We start from the raw sequence: 23,301 nt of genomic DNA, 5'->3' as shown, positions 1-23,301 counted from the left end.
CATGTCAATTTTGTTCTCTTTTGCTTCATTGGAAGTAATGTTTGTTTATTTGATATTGTCGTCTGATTTGTTGAACTCCCTTAAATGAATGAGCTTTGTCGCTAGGGGTTAATGCTCCCTAGAGCCAACCTGTGTAGACTTTCTCGAAACTGGGGCAAATGGGCTTCATTGCTAAGGGTCAGTGCACCCTGCGATAGGCCTGTGCAAACTTCCCTGAAAATTAGGGTTGGTCGGGGGCAAAAGGTTGCTTCTTTGTCGCTCGTTGTCGCTCGTTGTAAGGAACGAGAGGTGTGCAGGTTCCCCTACCCATGTCATCGTCTAGGTGGCAATAGGTTGTTGGGTGAGTCAATGGGTCAATGCCTATGTTATTATTTTCTCTATCATTTGTTTCTCCCGAAAAGTGTTTTGGGACTCCACACGTCTTTCATCCATTTGTTCCTGTGCTTTGGAATATTAAAATTATTTTTTTTATCGATAACGTTGTTAAAAATGAAAGAGTCATTGAAATTATCTTTTTGTCTATCATTTTTATATTGATCCTACGTGGTGATGCCATGTATTGTGTTTTTCGTTAATACAATTGAAGAGGTTAAGACAAATAAAATTATTTATTTTATTTTTAAAATTATAGAGATCTTAATATAATTTCTTTTAAGTATAAAAATTACTATACTAATAAGATCCAAGTAAAAAGGTAATATATAATTAGTCGATGTTGTTACAATATTATCATTAAGTGCGAGAAATTTGATCGACTCTCTGTTATCCACAACTAAGTCGGCCGAGCTTGAGCTCTCACGGACAAGGATCAAGCATCTGGTCTGCAGCACCTTCCACGGCGCTTCTCGTTCCCCAAGCAGCCGCAGGAGGAAGCCATGACATCTCCCGCCGTGAGCATTACTGTCGCAGAGGCCGTCTGGGAGCAGATCAAATCCTCACGATCAGGTCTTAATTTCTTTTCACCTCCTATCTCCCTATTTCCCAATCCGTCTGCAAGCATTCTTCTCATCCTCCTTGGGTTGTTTCCGTGACCACAGCCTCGGACGATCACCTGTCGATGTGAGTTCGCCCTTTTCCCCTCTCTCATCATTCTCGCACGCATTTACTCCATGAACTAAAGGATTTTTTGTTCTTCTTTACCACGTTCCAGTTTGCAATTCCTCTTCGGCAGGAACTTGGAGCGCGCCACAAGGATCGTCGACCAGGGCGGCGTGCGTAAGGTCTCCGCCGCGCCCAGCGGCCGCTCCTTCTTCCTGGTTCTGTCCCCCCCTTCATTTTCTCTCGCTTATTTTCTTAATAAGATGGAATCCTTCGACTGTTGTTAAGAGAGAGGAAGGGGATTTCAGGTTGTCGGGGAGTCAAAGAGGAAGGACGAGTATATCTGCTTCCCGGAGCACCACTGCACTTGCTATTCCTTCTTCTACGACGTCGTCAATCGTGGGGAGCAACTCTGCGTGGGCTCTCTTGGAGATTCTGGGTTCCAATTTGATGGCTTGGTTGTGTTAAATTGCTTTGGTCTAATTTTTGTCGTTCTTGTTTTAGTGCAAGCATCAAATAGCGGCTCGACTGGCAGAAGCCGTAGGCGAGGTTGTGGAAGTGGAGGTGTCCGATGAGCAGCTAGCAACGATGCTCTCGAAGCTCTGACAAACAAAGCGCCCCCGAGAGTGGATATACTGATGGATGCTACTGGTAATGTATCCTTGTCATTTTGAGGCTTCTGTTTTATCAGTTGTTTCCAAGGAAGATTACGAATATGTGATTTTCATTTGTTCCAATTGTTCTATTACAAATTACTTCAAGTGATTGTTACTTTAGTTTACAGATGTCTGACGCATCAGAAGTTTGGATCCAACCCAAGTTCTGAGTCTAAGCTTGTCACAAATCCGGTGTCGTGAAGATGGGATTTGGCTGGTGAACCTACAAAAACTGCATCAGGATGTATCCAACAAAGATCTTAAGTTAATCTATACCCGAAGGATTCGAGAGTGGAAGTGTATGATTTTCTCAGATAGGTTAGAGGATGCACCTGGGGGACTAGGTAACCGCTGAAACTGAAGTGAGTTGTTAATTCACGAGATGGTTACGCGAAATCCTCAATCATCATTCAGCTGTGAAGGTGCATGTTGAACTATTAGATGTATCAATTATAACATGATTGCTCATGCTAACTTCAAGGAGTCTTGGTTGATGTGCTAAGAATAATAAACATCCTCATTGGCGATCATTAGACCCATAAGGTGACGTGTCATCGGCTTGCCCATTCACCCTTATCAGTGGTGATCAATGACTTTATTACCTTCTTATACGAAATATTTTTCTAGTCATGTGACATTATTGTATCATTCCATAATATCATTAGGATCAATGTCATCTGTCTTTAGCACATGATGCAGCAGTATTCACTATAAGCTTTTAAGTTATGAAAGGAAAACATATGACAGGAAGAAACATTATGGAGAAAGTTAGTATCAAAGCAGAAATACAAATGGTCCATGTTCCGGTAGGATCAATCATGTATTGTCTGTTCTCCAAACACAGGAAAATCATATTGGTGAACATATGGTCATGGTTCGATGCATGAAAGAGGGAGAGAGGAGAGTTAGATGCAGCCAGCCTACTGTGATAAGTTTTATTGTTTGGATCTTCATCAATACAGTAAAATAGTAAGTTTATATTCATACCAATGTGCTAAACATGTTCCGATCTTTCTTGATTTTGAGTTAGATAAGAATTGATACATCAAGAAATATGTCGGAAAGTAAAATGATTATATTCTTTTACAGAGTCTACATTTTTTAGAAACCAACAGGAGTAGCTATTCAATGGATCAATAGAGCTTCAAATGCATGTTTGTATGTGTGTTATACTTTCCACCTAATTCGCTTACCTTTTTCTTTCATAATATTTGGTATCCTTTTAACTAATTGTCTCCTGGGACCTGCTTTTGTTCTCTGTTCTGGAACTCATCTTTGATGTTGGTAATTATGTCCACTTATCATTACCATCCAGAATATGATTTAAGTTTTTTATTGAAGAATGTTGCAGAAATATGAATGACAGTTATTTGTAATTTGAACTAGTCTAGCTTATATATATATAACTGAAATAAAATAGTATAGTTGGATGGGTTTCAATTGGATAAAAGCTTGTCAGTATGGCTGCCACACAAGACTTTATGGGTGTCCATTCTGAATTGGTTGTGCACTGTTGGTTTACTTTTATTGTGAACTTTCGTTAGTTGGCACCAGAAACAATGCTGCAGGGAAAGCAAGGGCAAAGGGCTGGGTTTCTTTTCTACTGCTAATGCCACTTTCTTTTCCTATCTTTCACATCTATGGTTGGCAGATAAGTGCCTGTGTTCTCAAAAACGGTTGGTTGGTTGGATGAATATTAATTTAATTTCAACCTAAGGTTCTTGTTTGAGACTTGGGTTTTCTTCGCCAACCAATTTCTTTTGGCAATTGCCACCTTCTCGGCTCAAACAGCAAGGTAAATGGGCTTAGGACTGGTGAAAAGGAAGGCTCTCAGAATTATTCCTGCTGGTAAATAAGACAGTTTTATTTAATTTGTGACATTAATATCTGTTGTGAGATTCTACCTGCTAAACGATGTTATACATTGTTAGCTTTTAAAGGTAATATGGGAGCTCTCATTGAGGATGTGTTTCCTATCTGCATGAGCACGGTTAAAAGGCCTAGGTATAGATGTGGAAGTCTCAAACCAAGTAATAAATCTTTTATTTTCTCTCGTGGGCTAAGAGTGGTGTTACATTACATTTTAAAGTCGATCTAATTATATTATTCCAAAGGAGGGATCACGAACTTGACACATTCAGGAGACAATCAAGTATTTTCAGAGTCTAACCTTAGATAATCATTATACTCTTGTTGACATTTCTATTTAAATTGATTCCAATCTAATATTTATCCACAATTGTTCAGGATCAACATAGGCTGAACTGCGAGCTCGAGATCTGCAAGCTCACGTGGACACCGAAGAGGATGCTTGGTGGTGCTTACTATATGCCGGTGCATTGGTAGGCTGCCCTAGAAGAAGTGTTTATGTTGAAAGAAGCTCGAGTTTTGCTAGCTCTAGAACGATGTTTTGATATCATGGGAATAAAAGAGTTTCACATTGATGCAATGAAAATGTTGACCTCTTTATCTGAAAACAGAAATATTTTCATATGCTGCCTATTGTATGATTAAGAAAGCCTGAAGCTAATAATTTGGATGTTCCCAATTTTTGAGCGAATTTAAGAAAGTCTGCATCTTTCTAGCAGTTGCTGAGTCTCTTCGTCTTTGAGATGACCATGGTAGGTGCAATAGACCTTCCTCCATGAGTTTCTGCATTGACATGCTAAAACCTTAATCTGTTTTCTCTCTCTTCTACTTCTTCCTGAAACTTAATATTCTTAATATCTGTGTGAAAGAAGACATCATCCTATAATCATTTGTTCCTAATGCATATATTTATTTAATATTGTCTGATGATGTCGGGATATAATTGTTCTTGGGTAGGTTGATCGACTAATGTATTTTAGGATAATTGTTGTGAATAAATCATTGCATCGATGCACATGTTTACAAACATAATGGCACGCCCATGTCTTTCTCAGAATAGATTAACAAGAAAGCTTTCAGTTTGGCACTAATGTGTTTGTTGTAGCAAATACTATCCGAACTGAGTTCCATATATCCCTGCAAATGTCAATTGGATGTAACTTTCCAGAGGTCTCATCGAGTACAGGAGCGATTTCATTCCAATACAACAAGAAACTCTGTTCCCCATGCGAACTTTAGATGTCCGTCTTATTGGTGATGGAGAAAAGGCCATGCGATCTCATGTTCATTTGGATGACAGAGGTGAAACCTCACCATCACATTTGCAAAAGCACGAATGAGATGAATTTGTCAGCAGGGATTCAACGGTGGTTGTTGCAACAAGCAGATTTGCATGGCAATAATTCCATCTCGAGACTGGTTGTGCGCTTGTTTCTTTCACTTAGACATTGATGGGGGAGAACAAAATCATCAAATGATCCACCTTTGAGATTCTTTTGATCTGTACTTATCTCTGACTAGGATCAGGTGGTCCTGCACCACATTATCCTCCAAGTTGGCACCATCATTGTGCTTTTGTTGGATCTGGTGAAATTAGTCTGCCCATAGGGTTAAATTCCATATCCAGTGGATTCAGCAGCACTTGAATAACCCTAGCCAACAGGAAAGAACCAAGTTTGCAAATCAAAGATTGACAAACCTTGAGTACTGTAGATTGCAGCTGACAAGTAAAAGGAAGAGTTCTAGTCATGTACAGAATGTTTCACCTTCCTGTCAATCTTGGAGTTGGAAAATCTATCTTGGCTCTTGTTCATGAGCAGCACTCCCCAACTCATAGAGGCCTTCTTGGTGAAACAGCGGGCTTGGGCAGGGCAAGAATCAGGAGAGCTGAAGCCTGAAAGAAATGGTTATGATTTGTTCTCTGGTCACTTGCTGACAGCCTCAACTCCTCCAATATTCTTCCATGTGAGGAGGACCACATCAAACACTTGGAAGGAATGCAACCAAAAAGACTCATTATTGAACTTCACCTGAAAGATAATGGGCGCATAACACTTCCTTTCCCTGTAGCTTGGTGATGGCAGAAAGCCAGAAACCACCAATGGCATTGCCACTTTTTAGCTGGTGGCCACATCCTACCCCTCACACATCCATTTGGGCGCTAGAACTCAAAAAATCTGTCTTGAGAACCACTTCCTTTCTTTCACCTGAAACCACTTGCCAAATTATAATGTGGTCCCATCTCGACAGAAATTTATGCTGCAATGTGTGAAAAATTTGCAAACAAAAAGAGAAGACAGAAGAGATAGCATAATAATGACAATCAATAAATATCATAAGCATTCATATATTCATCACAGAAGAACATTTATACGAAATTATGACATTCAAAATTACCAGGTAAAACCTCTTAATAAAATCAAATATTGCGGTATATCAGACATCTGTGGTCAATTTTATCAAATATCGACCAACGTAATTTTTCCAATGACAGAAAATATCAGAGACCAATTATCCTATTGTGTGCACCAGAAAGCCTGTAGCCTAAGATTGATTTCTTGATATCATAGTCATAGATTATCACCTGGCCGGGTATTATAGGAACTACTGAATGGATGTGATTGTATCCATGACTAATATGTGACCTAAAACCTGTAATATAGCACGGCCATTGTCCATTTCTCCTGCATGCATGTGGCAAAAAAATTGTGAAATAGAAGCTCTTTCTTTAATCTGTATGGATCAGACTCTCTGACTCATCAGCCAATACCATAACTATTCTACCACAAGAAAATAGCATCGTCAAGGCTTGCATCATCACAGAGCAGAAAGGAACATATATGCTTGGCCTTTCAGGGGAATTGAGTCCCCCATTGTCCTCTTAACAGTGATATGCCACTAAAACAACACGACTTGCAGTGAACAAGTGGTCCCTAAAGTACTTCTCCTTGAACATCCTCCACTCCCAGAAGTGCAAGCAACTTCCATTGGAACTCCTCCATCCAAATATTCCACTAAGAAATAACAAATTAACATTAAATGCAGCACTCACCTCTGACTAAGCTTTATTGCAATTATTGGTGGACCTTAAGATGCAAAATAAACAATGATAGCAATGTAATGGCATCTCCACTCAGCTCAATGCTTTCATGAAAACCTGTAATGTAGCCATGGAATGAAATAACCATTTCTGAAAGGCACACATCCACAGCTACAACTAGAAAAAGAGAAATTTTAGATGAGCTATAGGGTAGCTTTCACATTAGAATTTATTCACAATTTGAAGTATATTGTGTGCTATTGAGCCTGTTCTCATGCTTGACAGAATTCACTAAAATGAAATTCCAAGTTCAGCATCATTTTCATGGTATAAGACCATAGCTTCAGATAAACAACACAGCACAAAATTTACCCAAGTGAAGTAAACTCTGAAGGGAATAATTGATGATAAAGAGACTTCAAATTGTAATTTTCTGGCCATGGATCATTCAAGAAGTGGATGTATACTATGCATGTCATTGATAAGCTTATTGGAGGATGTTGGAGGATCAAAAGATACATTATGAATAAATCTTTTTTATCTTCCACCAACTGAAGGGAACCATTCTTTAATGCAACACTCTTCCAAACAACTTCTCATAAAGATAATGGATTACAAGTCATTCAAAATATTTTCAGCATAGAAAAATGGAGAAACAAATTATGATATGTCAATGGATAGTGTTGCCGTTGGACTGACAACCTAGTATTATACTTTCACAGAAGAGAATCACGTAAAGTGGACATGAACTGGTAAGGAAAAAGATGGAGTCTAAAAAATTGACCTTGACAACAGTAAACAAAAACAAACTTTGCCACTTTAAAAACACCAAACGTGGGTCACTCCAGTGCCACTTCTGTTCCAACTGATAAGCATTCCCCCTTACAATTATTCCCACTTCTGACCACATTCTGTTTCTTTAAAGGAAAACCAACACAATCCCGACAAGGGATGTACGACTTTCGATCCCTTTGCTTCTGTAACCTCTCATAACTTTTTCCTCTTCAACACTAATTGACGTACTTCCAGATTGGAAAAGGGAGAAATGGAAGAGGAGGAAGCAAGAAATCAGAAGCCAAGGCAACAAACAATTGATTCTGATGGCAAAGAAATTTTAATTGAAGATCGTCAAGCATGGCTGAATCTGACGCTTGGTGGGAGAACCTCATCAACTGATGAAAGCTCTTCTAGTTTGCAGTCAACTCCAAGCCGCAAGATGTTCTCATGCAACTTCTGCAAGAGAAAATTCTTCAGCTCACAGGCCTTGGGGGGTCATCAAAATGCACACAAGAGAGAGAGAGGTGCCACTAGGAGGTCTCACCAGTCACAAAATATGGGATTTCCCCTCTATGCACCTTCTCTCAAATCTCTTATGGTTCGTTCTCATTCAATTGTTCATGAGCAGCATCCAGAGAGAGGTATGTCTACAGTGGCAAGATGTTATCACAATATCTCTGACATCCAAGAGACAAGGTTACCCTTTGCACTTGATGAAGTTAGAAATACAAAGTGGCCAGGAAGCTTTCAAAGGGATTCTCAACCTACAAATCAACCACTGGAACAACAAAAGCTTGACTTGAGTCTCAGGCTTTAGTAAGTTAAACCGTAACATGCCATCTCCAGAACAGGTAATTGTACTTCTGTTCAGCTCAGATTTCCTCCTGAATCAATTATGAAAAACTAAGTTGTTTGGGTATCATCTTGTCATTTATACTTGATTTCCAAGTCAAACATTAGATATCATGATGCAACAGAAAGTGTTAGGTGTCGTCCTTTTGCTGAATATAGTGCTTATTGGTTGCTACCACGTGTTATATTTCAAACCCACCAATGGCATCAGAGAATGTGGCTTTCATTATTAAACTCGTTTTGATCAGTAAAAAACAATTTCATATCCTCCTTAAGTTCTCTCTGAGTTCAACTCTGATGTTATATACTAGGAATTGAGTCTTGCAATACTGGTATAAATCAAGGTTATCTCATGCAAGAGTCACACAAAAGAACTCTGAAATTAGCAGCACAAAGGGAAAGGAATGTATAATATACACAAATCTTATTGTTAATAGTAATGGTTTGCAGTTCAAGAACAAGAATATTATGTTGTTGTTCAACAATCAAAACAATTAATATCATTTTTCCACATTTTAGTGAACTTCTGGTTTTCAGACAAAAAATTTGCATAATTTAGTAAATGCAACAGGTTAGATTGTTTACAGATAAGTGTGAAATCCTACTGATCTGTGTCTGATAGCAGCACCGGAAAGCATACTTCTAGTTGTGTTCATGACTTCATTCTACTAGCAGCCTCAAGTAGTTCTTTCAATTACTAGGTAGAAACAAAGGAAAAATTATATCATTAATACTCTCACCATATGCTTCCTCTCTGTCCATGTCTTAATGAGAAAAGGCACCTTTCTCTACTTCAATTTTTGACCCGAGCAAGAACGTGATTGACACACAACCAAATCAGCACTGAAGGATAGCAGGAAAAGCTAGATCATATTATCCAATTTCACATGTATACTTGCAACGAATAGAAAAAATGTGAAAGAGCACTGACTTTTGGCATCTGGAATTCCATCTACCTTGTAGGTTCCTACCAAATTAACACCAAATGCAAAACAAAAACCTGTGTCAAAGCCAGCATACGAACATTAAATATGACTAATAAGGGCAGACAGTCAGACAAGACTTTTGCTTCCATAATTGTCAGGTCAGGGGTGGATCAAACATATGCAGTTTTATCACTGAATACGGTGATTTAAGACCATTACAGAAAGATCCTTATATTGCATGGCAAGTCTCAGCTAAAGGCTAGCAAGTTTGTGCCATTAGCACAACACGATAAGCTATTATGCTGACACAAGGGTACCGGAGGAAGCTAAGAAAAAAGAGAAGACAGAAAGGGAACAAGAAGTGAAAAAAGAAAAAAAAAGGGAAAAATAAATAAAAGAAAGAAAAAGAGAGAGGCTTTAGCTAAGGTTTTAAATCTCAACTATACCAGTTGATACAGACCAGTATTTATTGGTTCAACCATGTGTCGAAACATATAGTTTAATACCGGTAGAATAGTATTCATTTTTTATTTTCTATTCAATGATATCAGTGACAGAGATCAGTATACTGGTACCGTATTGGTCCAAGAGGTTATCTGAATTGATATTATTTTGATATTTAAATCCCTATGTTTAACTCACCTAAACTTCTTCTCCATTGGAGTCACCCTCTCTAGCATCTCGATTCCATCACTCCCTTGATGGTTAGCTTCTCCTTTCATCCATCACGCTCAGAGCATAGTAAGGTGATTGATTGCTCAAGTCTTGACAATTTGATCCCTCTACAAGTAAATTTGTAATGGTAAATGCATCTTGGTTTGGTTATGAACCAGCATTTAATCTACTTCTAGTGTTTGAAAATTTTTTAAGCTTTTTGAAGGAAACTACCATGTTTCTGTTCTGCTTCTGAGCTGCACCCAAATCCACCCTTTAATTTTCATCTTTGGGGCAGGTATGTTAAAGGTTCTTCTTATACACAGTGTTGAAAGGACAGAGGAACAATAATATGATATGGATGGGGGTCCAAATGTTCTACTTGGCAAGGAGAAGAGAAAAGATATATGGAAACAAACAGGAGAAGAAAAAAAAAATCATAATACTTATGTTGCAATTTTGTGAAAAATCAAATACTGGAAGTGCAACAGAAGCCTAAGCCACTGAACAATATTCCAAAATGTGGTCTATCTAGCAGTAGACACAACTCCATATACCTTTGTGGTTATATGAATGCCTCACATAAGGGTATGTGGCATTATTGTTATAATGTGAAACCTATCATGAATGTGAGGCTGGTATAAGTATGAAAATGAAATCACATATGTGGTATATATTTCCACCTAATAAGTATCATTTTGGTTAATACTATAATTTTTGGCTAATGTTATAAGTGATCCATAATTAGATGATATTCATAATTTATACTTTTACTCATTTCCTATAATTCATCATTTTAATCGGTTCTTAAGTGAATGTCAATGTCATAGCATAATATTTTCTAATTTGGCCTTATCATATGTTTACCTATTAATACTTTATATTTGATTGTATAATTCTTTATATATACTTAATTAAATATTATCTTAAATTTTTAGTTGAACACATATGCAGCCACATATGTCATGAGCACCAAGATAGACCTTGATCTTCCACATAACTATGGCTGCTTTTTGAACATTAAGCCTTACAAACATAAAAAGAACCAATTGTTATAGTTCTAAAGCCTTTAGATATTGTAATGGTAAAATTAAAGAGTTCTATAAGCCTTTGAATCATTGTCAAGTGAATATGTATCTGACATGATTTCTAAGTCTGAATGTTAGAGTCCATGTAACACAAATACATTTCAAAATCAAATAGCCCAAAAAATGAGCTCAAGCCCATGAAAGAAAACATATATGAGAACACAAATTTCATGAAGGGAAAAAGAATAAGGCATTGCACTTTGCACATAATATGTTAACTAAAGATTAAAACATGGTAACACTAATCATAGCCTTTAGTCCCTAAAGAAAATAAATTATTTGTTGTTCCATGCATCACACTTAAGAACTAAAATAAGAATCACACTGTATGTTGGATCTCCTTAAGATTTTTGGTGCTGGCAAAAATTGTATTCTGCAGTTCTCGCACAAAAACTTGAGATCCCTAGCAGGAGCATCTAGTCATTTCCCATAAGGAGTTTTAGGTCCTCATATCATCTTAGAGATCATATTTGCTTCTCCACTACCTTAACCATTTAATAACCTTAAACAAGCCCCTCTTTTATTTCTCTTTATTTTCTATCAAAGAATGTCACATGAAAAGGTCACATTTTGCAGTAGGCTATAAAGTTTCCTTCTCTTTTATATTATTTCATCTGTTATGCTTCACTAATCTCACATATCAATAAAAAAATATCAGTTTAATATAAAAATATGCGTCTTGCAAACCAAATAATTTTAAAATATTTTTCTGCATCATAAATAAAACATTAGAAACATAAATGTTCTAAGTCAACCCACATCTTACTGTGGACTATGGAGTACGGATGAAGATTGAGGTGCCAGGTGACGACATTTCACATTCAAACACAAACAAGATGAGTCTAAAACATCAACCTCCTGGAATTGCACAAGAGTGACTAGTGACTGTGTGATTTGTTGAATTGGATTTGACTATTCAGAGGTTTGTAAGGATCAATGTATTAACATTCTGGAATTGCACAAGTAAGAAAGGCATATTACAGTGTGGCATATTTCACAGGTAATAATCATAAATCAAGGAAAGAGCAAAAGAAAACTAAATAGGAGAGTATACCTTAAGTTCTGGAGTCAGCCACTAATGCTAAGAATTTCGACATTACAAAACCAGAAACCGGAGATGCCTTGAGCTATCCGGCTTAATTATACCCAAATTTCATCAAGACGAGAATAACAGAAGATCTCCACGATGATTACATGCTGATTATACCTAGTAACTTATAATTTTCATTTTAGTGGGAGTTATTTTCTTTACATTTAATGCGAACCCTTCCCGGGCAAAAGAATGCCATCCGATGAAATGGTGAGGTAAATGGTGTCACCGGAGAAGTTGATTCGACCACCCCCAAAACACATTCCCGCCCCGCGCTCCCTTGGGTTCCACCAAAAAAAGGGAAATAATCATGAACTTTTCTCAATCGGAAATAAACAGAGATTGAACTTCTATCACGAAAACTCAAAACCTGAAATGCAGAGACCTCGTATCCATGAAAAGCTGGAATCTTTGACATCGGAATGGAAGTTAAAGTTGGAGGGGACGTCCAAACGAGGCGCTTTTCGCGATTCCTTCTATTACTCGGTATTGGATCCTTGCTGTTCTGGAACTGAAGGGAAGAAGTGCAATTGAGACGCGAAGCGGCAGTGGCGGAGAGGCATGAGACCATAGCCAAGCCCTTGTCATTCTACTTCCGGCTCTCGTACAGGGAGACGGCGGCCGAGCTTGCATGGTGGTGTTTCTCATTTTCCCTTCCGTGGTGGGTGGGGCTTCAGATCGGGCCGGTCAACCCCATCCCGAACCAAGCCAAGTCGAACTCACGCTTCGAATCCCTACGATGCTCGCGCGGTCACGTGTAAAAAGAAAAGCGATCTTGGAATCCCAAAGTCGACAAGAGAATTCGATGATTTCAGTTACACGTCCCCTGCAGCGCATCCTTAGCCGTAGGATTAATCCAGGTCCTGCTCGTCTGCAATGGTCAGTGCAAGAGCAGCATACAAATCGGTTCGGCAACTTAAACAGCGGGTGGGGCCCATCCCCCACCGTGTTGTCGGCAGAAGATCAAATTAACCTCGCAGCTCATCCCATGTTTCCAATCCCAACCTGCCCTTTTTATTTTTTTATTATTTATCATTTTTTCTCGTTTATGTTCCCTTCGTTCTCCTCCTTCCCACCCAAGTACTGCAGTTGTACCGGTCGCTCTTCCCTCCTCGCTCGTCTCTCCCTCCCGCCCTCTCTTTTGTCCGCTTAGATCTCTATTCTTCTTTGCAAATCCCTGGAGAAGTTGTATAACATTCCAGCCCCTCAAAATCCTCGACGAACAACGGCTTCTCGGCCGTAGTTGCGCCTACAAATTGCGCTTTTAAGTTCATTCTGCAGACCAAGCTTCGCAGGTAAGTCCATGGAGAAGGAGCAGGGTTTCTTCTCGGCTCTGAAGGAGGAAGTGGTACGGGGGTTGTCTCCTGCACGGTTGCGGGAGAGGAGCTCGGGGAGGGGCCAGTCACCGGTGGCGGAGGCCGCGGCGATGCTGCTGCCGCGGCGGAGGAAGGCTCATGGTCGCCACTCGTCGCTGACGCTGGCCCCGGACGCTGCCGTGCTGGTTGCGAGGTCCGTGAGCTTTCGGGAGACCCTTGCCCCCCTCATGGAGGGCCCCGACGATGGAGGCGACGGAGACGTCGGTGGCGGCCAGAGGAAGGAAGGGTGGGGCCGCTGGGTGCGGGACCAGCTGTCACGGGCCCCCTCCGTCACGTATTTTCCTTCCGCCGCCGCTAACGCGTCCACCTCGTTCCGCCGCTCCGACCTCCGCCTCCTTCTCGGAGTCATGGGTGCGCCGCTCGCCCCCGTTCATGTCAACTCTGCCGACCTTCTGCCTCACCTCACCATCAAGGATGCTCCCATTGTAAGCTTCGCCTTCTTTTTCTTCCTCCTTTACTCTGTTTACATCGCTCTTTCGGCTCCATTCTTCCGTTCCTGGGCAAAAGCTACTTCTTTTTGGTACTCGCTATATCAGAACATTAATGGGGTTTTCCAGTTTGGTGCTCTCCGATCCCTTGATTTCTTTCCTCGTTCGTTGATATCAAATTCAACATTTTTGGAAGAAAAGCTACAAATGTATAGCCCACCCGCATGTGTCTATGACCTCTGTAGTTCCGAAATGGCATGTTTATGCATTTCATTCGACATCGATGCATCTGTTCCTTTTGGACTCAGTTTATTGTCGCCTATACTTCTATTTAGGAAGTCTCGTCGGCTCAGTACATACTGCAGCAGTACACGGCGGCCTCGGGGGGTCTGAAGCTCCAGAGATCCATCCACAACGCCTACGCCATGGGGAAGTTGAGAATGGCAGCGTCCGAGTTCGAGACAGCGACCAAAATCGTGAAGAACCGTGGCAGCTCATCGCACTCCCCCGAGTCTGGTGGCTTCGTCCTCTGGCAGATGGCCCCAGGAATGTGGTACGTGGAGCTCGCCGTCGGCGGCAGCAAGGTCCACGCCGGCTCCAATGGCAAGGTCGTATGGCGTCACACCCCCTGGCTCGGCGCCCATGCCGCCAAAGGCCCCGTTCGGCCCCTCCGCCGTGCCCTCCAGGTACAGGAACACTTCAATTTATAACATTGGATGCGCTTACGTCTCACATCATCTAGTAATTCTAGAATTGCTCGAGAAAGACGCTATCTTTCGATTAATTCTGAGGCAATTTTGCAAGTAGGGTCTTGATCCATTGACCACAGCAAGCATGTTTGCCAATGCACGTTGTATTGGGGAAAAGAAAGTCAATGGGGAGGATTGCTTCATTCTCAAGCTCTGTGCCGACCCACAGACGCTGAAAGCTCGGAGTGAAGGTCCTGCAGAGATCATTCGGCACGTCTTGTTCGGCTGCTTCAGTCAGCGGACCGGGCTTCTCGTCCACATGGAAGATTCACACTTGACTAGAATCCAAGCCAATGCCGGAGGTGATGCAGTGTACTGGGAGACCACCATTAACTCCTTCCTCAGCGACTACCGCCCCGTTGAAGGTATAATGGTTGCCCATTCGGGTCGTTCCGATGTCACTCTCTTCAGGTTCGATGAGACGGCAATGAGCCATACTAAAACTAGGATGGAGGAGGAGTGGAAGATCGAGGAAGTGGTCTTTAATGTCCCCGGCCTCTCCATGGACTGCTTCATTCCTCCTGCTGACATAAGCTGCGGTTCAGTCAGTGAAAGTTGTGAGCTTCCTCGTGGGGATAGAGGGAAGACCGGTATTGCACACCAGAGAAAGGTTGCAGCTGTTGGGAAGCCACAAGATGCGAGTGATAAGATCATTTGGAGGGTCAAAGTTTAGTAGTGTTAGGGCCATGAACAAGGCGCTGATGCTATTGTTCATATCACCACATTTTCTTGCGCTTACAACAAAGTATAAGTTATTTGATGCAAATTTTAGGTAGCACTGAGAGGCTTGGTAATAGGGGTTGTCCTATGTATATAAGAGCATAATTGTTCACAGGTCTTAATTCTCATCGGCCTGGCTGAATACTTATACTCTGATTGCAGTAAGTGTCTTAGGATTGGTAAGATTGAATTGGGAGAGATGCTTTCTTCCTATATTCTCAGGTTCAACTACATTGTCGCTATTATGCCTTTCTGCTTTTTGATTCTGATACTGACTTGGATTTTGGAATTCCAGTGTCCAGATCTGCTTTCAAATTTGAGATATTTAAGGCTTAAACTTTTCTGTCTTCAATCTCTTCAATCTTCAGGATGATCATGCAAGGACTGGCACCTTCAAATTATAGTTTAATTATTGGTCGAGTAATTCAAATCTATAGATGTTATGTAGTTCTCCACAGATACTAGAACTCCTTGTCGATCGTATTCAGAGATCTTCTAGGGTTGTGTACTTCTGCTAGATCTACTGGTAGAAGTTTTAATTAGCTCATAAATCAACTTCAATTACATGTAAGTCTCTTTACCTTTGTGTGTAATTTATATTGATCTCTAATTTCCAGGCCTTGTGTCTCATGCTTTGATCATCCTTCTATCTGATGGTCTAATCTTTCTCTTGTTGTGGGACAACACCTGAGAGTGTTGGTCACTGGAAAAGAGGTCCACTGGTCATGTCCAGATGGTGCCTTGGGAATGGTGGCATTTACCAGTCTTTATTTACCTTTGTTGACCAAGACCCAGAACCTTGTGCTTTGCCTTGGGCCAGGGTAATGTAAAAAGCATCATTGCATCAAGGACATGAGGATCTCAAGGCCATGTGGTATCCCATCTCATTCATTGCCTTGTTATTTTTCACCCAGATCTTTGGGTGAATCTGATATGTTCACTACCTCTGCAGATGCTGTCCATCTCCTCCCTAATCTGACCATATGAGATGCCTCATATTTGTTCCACTGGGGGGATCTTGCACTTCTTGATGCTTCAAGGTGAAACTTCTCCCAGAAATAATATCATTGATGACCAGAAAGAGGATTGTAATTAAGGAAAATAACATATTGCATCAAAGATGTGAACTTGATGACAAAGATGCACAATTTCGTCAGCATTCTATAACAAGGATCAATGTAGAGGACATTATTAACAATAGTAATATGGATCTTAACACATGAACTGTCTAGTTGTTTTACATTACCTCTGTGAAATTTAGCTATTATATCTAATTTGGTATTTATTATGGTGCAGCTGATTCTTTTATCTCCTAATCAGTGGGTCTACACAAAATTCTGCAATATTCAGGTCTGATATGTGTTCAATACTGTCTGAATCAATTATTACAGATTGATGTGGGAGTTACTGATTGGCCTTGCCCTCAATCAAGCTTAACTTGTTTATTAGATAGATGGGACCCGAACACAATTATGAAGGTTGTTTTCTGCTTGAATCCAAATTGACAGGAATCATTTGCTTCAGATTTGATAAGACTCACCTAAACTAATGAGCATTTTGTTTTCCAATGACTATAAATTTATTACTTTTGTTCTTTTTACATCTTAAAGTAACAACTTTAGCATGTGTAGACAACAACTGTTACTATCAAACAATGCTTGTCTTTTTAGCTGCATTAAACATGTAGGCCACACAGGGTTTATGCCTCCTGTATTAACCTGTAGCCTTCACATGCATATTCCTCTCAAGTTTAATTTCTTTCTTTTTTATTGTTGAATTTGCAGGTATTTTGATTCTTTTGAGCTCATGCCAGTCCCATGATCATACTGTCACAAGTGAGTACCCATCTTTTAGTCTTCCAAGGAGTCAAAGTTACAGTCACCAAGCATGTACTGGAAAACCCAAAAAGAAAAAACTACAGAAGAAGAATAAAATACAATGGTTATGCCCAAGTGCCCAAGTACCAGTTAAAATGTATATAATTGGTAGCGTGGTATCAGCCAATTAGCATTTTGTAGCTACTGACATATCACACTGACTCAGTCCCGGTGAACTTTCAGCCATCTTTGACAGGCATTAACAGTGGCACCTATATCCCCATGTGCTTCGTCCTCCCACAGTTGCACAAAATGAATGACACAGGAAAACAATGTAGGCAGATAAAGTTTACCCTCCATCGGACAAAGTATACAGTCCTGCAATGTATCGAGGTACTCAACTATTTGTGCAGATCACTGCAACCAAATTAAAGCAAAAAAAAAGAAGCTAAGATTTGTTCCTTTGACAGTGCTGAAGAAATTGACACTGATGATGGTATGTTGACACCTTTTCCTCTCAAATCCCAAGTGAAATGCTGATGGGAATGCTTGTCTTTATCCTGGGACATACAGTAGCAAATTAATGTGCGACCAACTCCCTTTGAGATCCGACCATGTTGGTCTCATTGTCATTGTATTTTCTTTCTTCTTTGGTTCTTGTGGGGAGTTCTTGATTGGACTTTGATGTTGACAGGGAACTGTTACGGATACTAAGCTGCAAGTCCCTCACCCAACACTGATGTTTTCTTGAAGATCAACGAGGCAGATCAGCTTATAGGATTTGGGTGTTCATCAGACAACAACTGAAACTTTTGAGTTGATCGGGAGTTGGAAGGTAGGAGACACGAGTGCGAGGAAGATTGCGAGTTTCCCTGAGCTAGAAAAGATCCTTGATGTGCTGCGATGAGAGTGAGCTTCATCCGGTCAAGGGTCTACAAATTTCAACGCCATACACACACTTCTGTTGATGCCGAGATTATGGACCGGAAATGCAAGGTGGAAGATAAGTAGGAGATACAGACAAGACGTATGTACTGTTTTCCCTGCAAAGTTTCGGTGGCTATTGCTTCTGCTGATCGAAATTCTAGTACTAACAGTGACTGATATCTGTTAAGCTGAGACATCCTCTGCTTCTGCAGCCCCATCTTAAGCTAATGTAAGTTGATGTGCATGCCTCTATTCTCAGAAGATTAGTGCCATCTACCTTATAATACTGAATAATTTGTCAAAACATCCATCATCATCATCATCATCATCTGTTAGACTGTGTTCAGAAATAAACATAGTGCACTAATTCTAATGAAAATGGACAGCATAATTGTAAGGGAATTGAAGTTTTTATCCATGAGCAAACTTGGAATTGAAGGTTTGTTTTGCTAATGATGCTCAAGTGCATTAACATAGATTAGAGTTCTGCTTACCTTGGAGAATAAAGAGAAGAAATGCAGCTTACTTCTTGGGTTTGTTTTGCCATATGTTCTCTACAATTCTCTAAAAGAAAATTATGCCCTTTATTATTGTCTTTTAATTCTCCTCATCTTTTTTTTTTTTTTTGGCCAATGTTTATACTAAATTTCTCCACTTTTCAAAAAAGAGACCAAATCGAGTCATCACCCGATGCGATGAGAGTTAGCGCAACTCAGAAAACATTCAAATAATTATTTACAGTATAAAACACAGCCCCGTGGCTTTGCAGCATTCATCATCACTACATATTTGCTCACAATCAACAAAAAGTAAAACTTGATGCTACCGTGATTGTTTTGTTCACATAGTTTCACAACAATCTTGTGAAAAGTTTGGAATCTCTTTGAGCCGATTGACAAGGTTTGTGTTCAGCATCCGATGCTCGTCTTGGAAGAACATTTGGCGACTAGTTTTCCATCTCAAACATAAAAGAGGACTGTCAACGTGAGAGAAATTACAGTAAGACAAACAACTATAGATGGGAGTTCTGCTTACCTTCAGAGATAAAGAAGAAACGTAGCTTAATTCTTAGGGTCGTCCTCTTTTTTACCATACTTTTCATGCCTTATCGATGCACATAAAAACCATTTTATGTTCATCTTTTTCTTGCCTCTCGAGAGGCAACATGGAATCAAACTCTAAACCTCAAAAACCATCATGTAGTAAAATAAAGAATCAAGACTCATGGCTTGATTCCTTCTTAACACTATTGATAGAGACTTGGTTCTTTCAAGTTTGGGAACACAATTTATAGTCCAAATCACTCTCTAATTCATTGTATATGGAGATTCAGATATTATATATATATATATATATATATATATATATGGAATATCTATTACTATATCACAACGGAGCACAAATTGCCTCTAGCATTGGAGCAAAACAAAGCATGTAATCAAGAAGGCCACTCCCCTCTTTAAAAAATAATAATAATGAGATTAGTCAACCAATTGATTATCTCATTTTGTCGTTGCCCATAGTCATATTGGAGATCAATTGATGGGCAAAGGCACGTGCATGCATGCAAGGATACGTAGTGCATGAATATGAAGAGTAAATTGAGTATGATCAAGGTGCACAAATATTTACCAATAAATCGACACAAAGTTATGCACAAGGGTGAGCAAATCCTTGTTTTAATCCTAACTTTCATCGATATAGAAAGCATTTAAAGAGTAACACACTTTATTAAAAAAACAAAAATTAATCATGATAATTTTTCTAAATGGTAAACCACCAAAAATTTATTATAATGTTACCAAGTATCGATACACACTCTTGTTATTTTTTGTTTTAAGCTATAATGAGTTATTTACGATGACAATATCGATTGAAAATTTTACCTTTTTTTTTTATAAAAGATAATTTTTTCAACTATACGAGGAAATCTCTCTATTCTGTTGAGGTCCTCTATTCTATTGAGAGAAATCTTTCCTAATATGTATAAATAGGAAAGGAGCTAAAGTACTTCAATAAATTTTTTTTAATAATTGTTATGATATTAGAGCAGTGAGAAAAGCAAAGCTTCGCTCTTGTCTTGTCGCTGTGAAAAGCGAAGCTTCGCTCTTGCTTTTGGCCAGCGACCAACGTCGCTAAGCTTCGCTCTTGCCGAAGGGCAGACTTAAGGGGAACGAAAGGAACCCTTACAACAGCAACCGCAGTAGCAGCAGCAGATAAAGTATTTCAATAAAGCTTTTTCACTTCTTCAATAAAGCTTTTCAATAATTGTTTTTATCTTCTATTCTTTTTATCACTTTTGATATGAAGATAAAAATATTATTTCTTTTTTCTTCTTTTCGGGAGTCCAATAAAACATGAAGAAAATGATATGTTATATAATTAGAATTCGCTAGAATGGCTGGGCCTCAATTTGCCATCATTTAAACGAACTCATGCACTTAATGATAAGTTTTAAACGATAAAACATGGCTTAGCCTCTCTTCCATGGTAAGGTGCTTAGATATTATTTTTAAGGTGATTGGGACCAATCATGTATATCTTTCTTACTTCAAGTGAAATGTCGTAAAGCCATCAGTTGTCATAGAAATCTTATGGGTTTACACCACAATAGTGACTTAGTGATTGACATTCAAATGCTAAGAATAAAGATATTTATGTTCGTTTCATACAACGGATAAGATTGCTTGACTTGGAGATTAGGGTTTAACTCTTGAAAATAATATTTATTGACCCTTGAGAGCATCATGCACTGAATTTAACTTTCTAGAGATGAAAAAAAAGGAAAAAAAAAAAAAACTTCTTAGAGATAAGCTTTTACAACATCATCACCACTTTTGCTGATGCTGAGATTAGTAGTCTTCCCCTTGCAAATCTTTGGTGCTTGTTACTTTGTTCTCCTTAGCATAGGAGGCAGAATTATCCTATAACTACATTTTGTGAAATGGATAGGAAATATGAAACCAATTAACATCGAGTAAATACTTTCAGCTTGGGCTAATACATGTTGATGTTTACATCCTCATAAGTTGCCATTGGTGATGTCACACTAGCACTATACAAGTTGCCATTGCTTTTATCATCATTCATCAACCTGTGTTTAGAGAAGAAGAATGAAATCCTTGCTAGTTTCAGAACCAGCTAACTTTGTATTGAAATGGACAATAAAATGGATCACATGAAATGATGGATCCTTGTTGTAACTTCGGACCAAGTACAAATGAAATGATTGATACATGTTGTGAGTCATAATTTACAAGAGAGAGCACAAAGCACCAACACTTTGCAATATTCAAATACATATTTGCTCCAATCGAATCGACTAAATCTTGATAGTCATGTGACATATCTCGGAAGACAATCTCTTGAGCCTTCCTGTTTTCTTCCAGCTACAAAACATGGAAGACTATTATTAGCATAAGATCATAATAAGGGTAGAGCTAAAGCTGATGGAAATCGTACAAGGGAATTTTACTTACATTATGGCCCCTTCAGGAATTTCCTAGGGGACATTATATTAGTTAATCTCTTTTCTCTTGAAAACAGAAAGATGCTGGAAGAAGAAGAAATTGAGTGCAAAATATTTATATACGAAAAAAAAACATATTCATAATAATAACTATAAAATATATTTAGGAGAAAGATTAAATTCAAAATAATTTTTAAACGTACTTTTCTTTCCCTTCATGATGGGTGAGATGGGATCAGACTTTGAACCTCAAAAATAGAGTGGTAGGACGATGAGTGGTAGGACGCGTCGTCGTAATTTCTCCTCTAATTTTATGATGGAGATGGAGATAGATTGAGGTTCTTCGAAAACATGGATGATTTATAGCTAAAAAAAAATTTTGATTCATTGAACATGGTTAGTAAAGCAAATCTAGAAATAGATTTCTATTTATGAGTAAATAAGAATCAATGTATATTAATAAAACATGCACCAATGTTTACGTAACCCTTCTAACATGACAAGTTATTATATCGATAATTTTTAATTCAAATTTGATCCATCATACATCGACTAATAAGATCATTTAATTTCTAAAAAGATTAAAGTTCTCAACATATGTTTTCTAAATATTCAAAGCTACCCAATTGTATTTGTTCATAGATATATCATCATTTATTTGTTCATAGATATTTGTTCATAAAAATATGTTTTTTTTTTCGTCCCTATTATTCTCTTTCATTATACCACAAAAATTATTTTTATAATATTATATGTATTATTTTTACGGTTTTAAAAATATTAGATTTTTCACTTAGACTAGTAATTTGACAATCCAAAACTTGAATGAATCTCTGGTTATTTAGGATAAAAATATTTAGGTTAAAATTGTGGAAGGTAGCTTTTTGTTATTGGCTGCCATTAATTAGCAAGCCAATAATTATTGGTTCATCTGAAAAATGAGAAATGGCTCACTATTATCTGAAGAGAATAAGCTTATCAATAATACCATTAGACTCTATTGGGAAAAACCACTTGTAGGATGATTTAAGCTAAACACTGATAGATCCTCAATTTTGAAGGAAGGTGGCTTGGGATTCATCACCAGGGAGGGATCACGAAGGAACATATATATATATATATAGCTGCTGGACTTCAATATCTCAGAGGCAAAATAGACCTCCAGTGTGAAGCATCAACAAATAATTGAAGCATCTTCTTGTAGAGATGAATTCTGAAATCATAAAAATGCAACAATGTCACTATAAACAACATACCATTCAAAATATCTTTCATCTGCACACTGCTACAGACAATACAACCTTTAGTGTCATGCAAGATGAGGATTTACATGTCTAAATCCAATTAAACTGGCTACTACCCATCTTTCTGCCATCAGACTGCCCCCAATTGCCACGACAGGTCAACTTCCAAGTCCCATTTGGCCATTGGATTCTGCCTTCTGGCAAACATAGATAGATCTGCTGCTGTCCATTGCAAAGGTGGTGGTGCAACTTTAAGAACAAGACAGAGAGAGATCCACGTGCTTGGTTGGGATCAACAACAACTCATCCTTCTTTATGTTTTTGTTGTTGTCGAAGTCAACAAGAATTATCCTATACAGTGTTCTTAAACGCCACCCTTTTCATTATTTATTTCCAACACTGACGAGTTTCCAACTTCCAGAAATCTTTGATTGAGATTTGGGTCGAACGATTAATCTTTCCCCCCCAAAAAAAGAATAAATAAATCGAATTATATAGCCAAATAGCAATAACTCAAGAAAACACAGCAGGTATCGTACCACCCACGCGCCCAAACAATCCAACCAATCTCTCGAGACTGA

At 38.8% G+C, this 23,301-nt stretch overlaps 2 protein-coding genes and 1 long non-coding RNA gene across 16 annotated transcripts; 2 read left to right on the top strand and 1 right to left on the bottom strand.

Annotated features, from left to right (window-relative positions):
- The first annotated feature begins 746 nt into the window (after positions 1–746).
- LOC135582958 (uncharacterized) lies at positions 747–4,281 on the top strand. Of its 10 annotated transcripts, none has more exons than XR_010501661.1 (6): positions 747–945; positions 1,038–1,059; positions 1,151–1,256; positions 1,347–1,689; positions 1,823–1,911; positions 3,942–4,281. XR_010501661.1 is itself a non-coding variant. In XM_065170606.1 (6 exons), the coding sequence occupies exons 1-5, from the start codon at positions 876–878 to the stop codon at positions 1,642–1,644; spliced, it is 408 nt and encodes a 135-aa protein (XP_065026678.1). In that variant the 5' UTR covers positions 747–875; the 3' UTR covers positions 1,645–1,689; positions 3,942–4,281. The 10 variants fall into 10 exon arrangements, 3 of the variants coding, with proteins under 3 accessions (XP_065026678.1, XP_065026679.1, XP_065026680.1); XR_010501660.1 differs by having other exon boundaries at positions 1,823–2,056; XR_010501659.1 differs by having other exon boundaries at positions 1,823–2,116.
- A 375-nt stretch (positions 4,282–4,656) lies between these two features.
- Positions 4,657–12,697, bottom strand: LOC108951577 (uncharacterized). 4 transcript variants are annotated; one of them, XR_010501718.1, is made up of 6 exons: positions 9,801–12,697; positions 9,164–9,199; positions 8,973–9,075; positions 5,594–5,770; positions 5,330–5,457; positions 4,657–5,215 (listed from the first exon to the last, which is right to left on the bottom strand). It is a non-coding gene; the product is annotated as an uncharacterized LOC108951577 (long non-coding RNA). The 4 variants fall into 4 exon arrangements; XR_010501716.1 differs by having other exon boundaries at positions 8,973–9,199; positions 9,801–12,269; positions 12,361–12,697; XR_010501717.1 differs by having other exon boundaries at positions 5,330–5,521; positions 8,973–9,199.
- Positions 12,698–13,074: 377 nt separating this feature from the next.
- On the top strand, positions 13,075–18,301 carry LOC135651307 (uncharacterized). 2 transcript variants are annotated; one of them, XR_010501836.1, is made up of 7 exons: positions 13,075–13,791; positions 14,130–14,480; positions 14,602–16,303; positions 16,560–16,613; positions 17,048–17,473; positions 17,551–17,665; positions 17,775–18,301. XR_010501836.1 is itself a non-coding variant. In XM_065171307.1 (3 exons), the coding sequence occupies exons 1-3, from the start codon at positions 13,294–13,296 to the stop codon at positions 15,214–15,216; spliced, it is 1,464 nt and encodes a 487-aa protein (XP_065027379.1). In that variant the 5' UTR covers positions 13,075–13,293; the 3' UTR covers positions 15,217–16,509. The 2 variants fall into 2 exon arrangements, 1 of the variants encoding a protein (XP_065027379.1); XM_065171307.1 differs by lacking the exons at positions 16,560–16,613; positions 17,048–17,473; positions 17,551–17,665; positions 17,775–18,301 and having other exon boundaries at positions 14,602–16,509.
- The last annotated feature ends 5,000 nt before the right edge of the window (positions 18,302–23,301 follow it).

The sequence above is a fragment of the Musa acuminata genome, chromosome BXJ3-10 (assembly GCF_036884655.1).
Source record: "Musa acuminata AAA Group cultivar baxijiao chromosome BXJ3-10, Cavendish_Baxijiao_AAA, whole genome shotgun sequence".
Taxonomy (NCBI): domain Eukaryota; kingdom Viridiplantae; phylum Streptophyta; class Magnoliopsida; order Zingiberales; family Musaceae; genus Musa; species Musa acuminata.
This window is presented reverse-complemented; position numbering and strand designations above follow the sequence as displayed.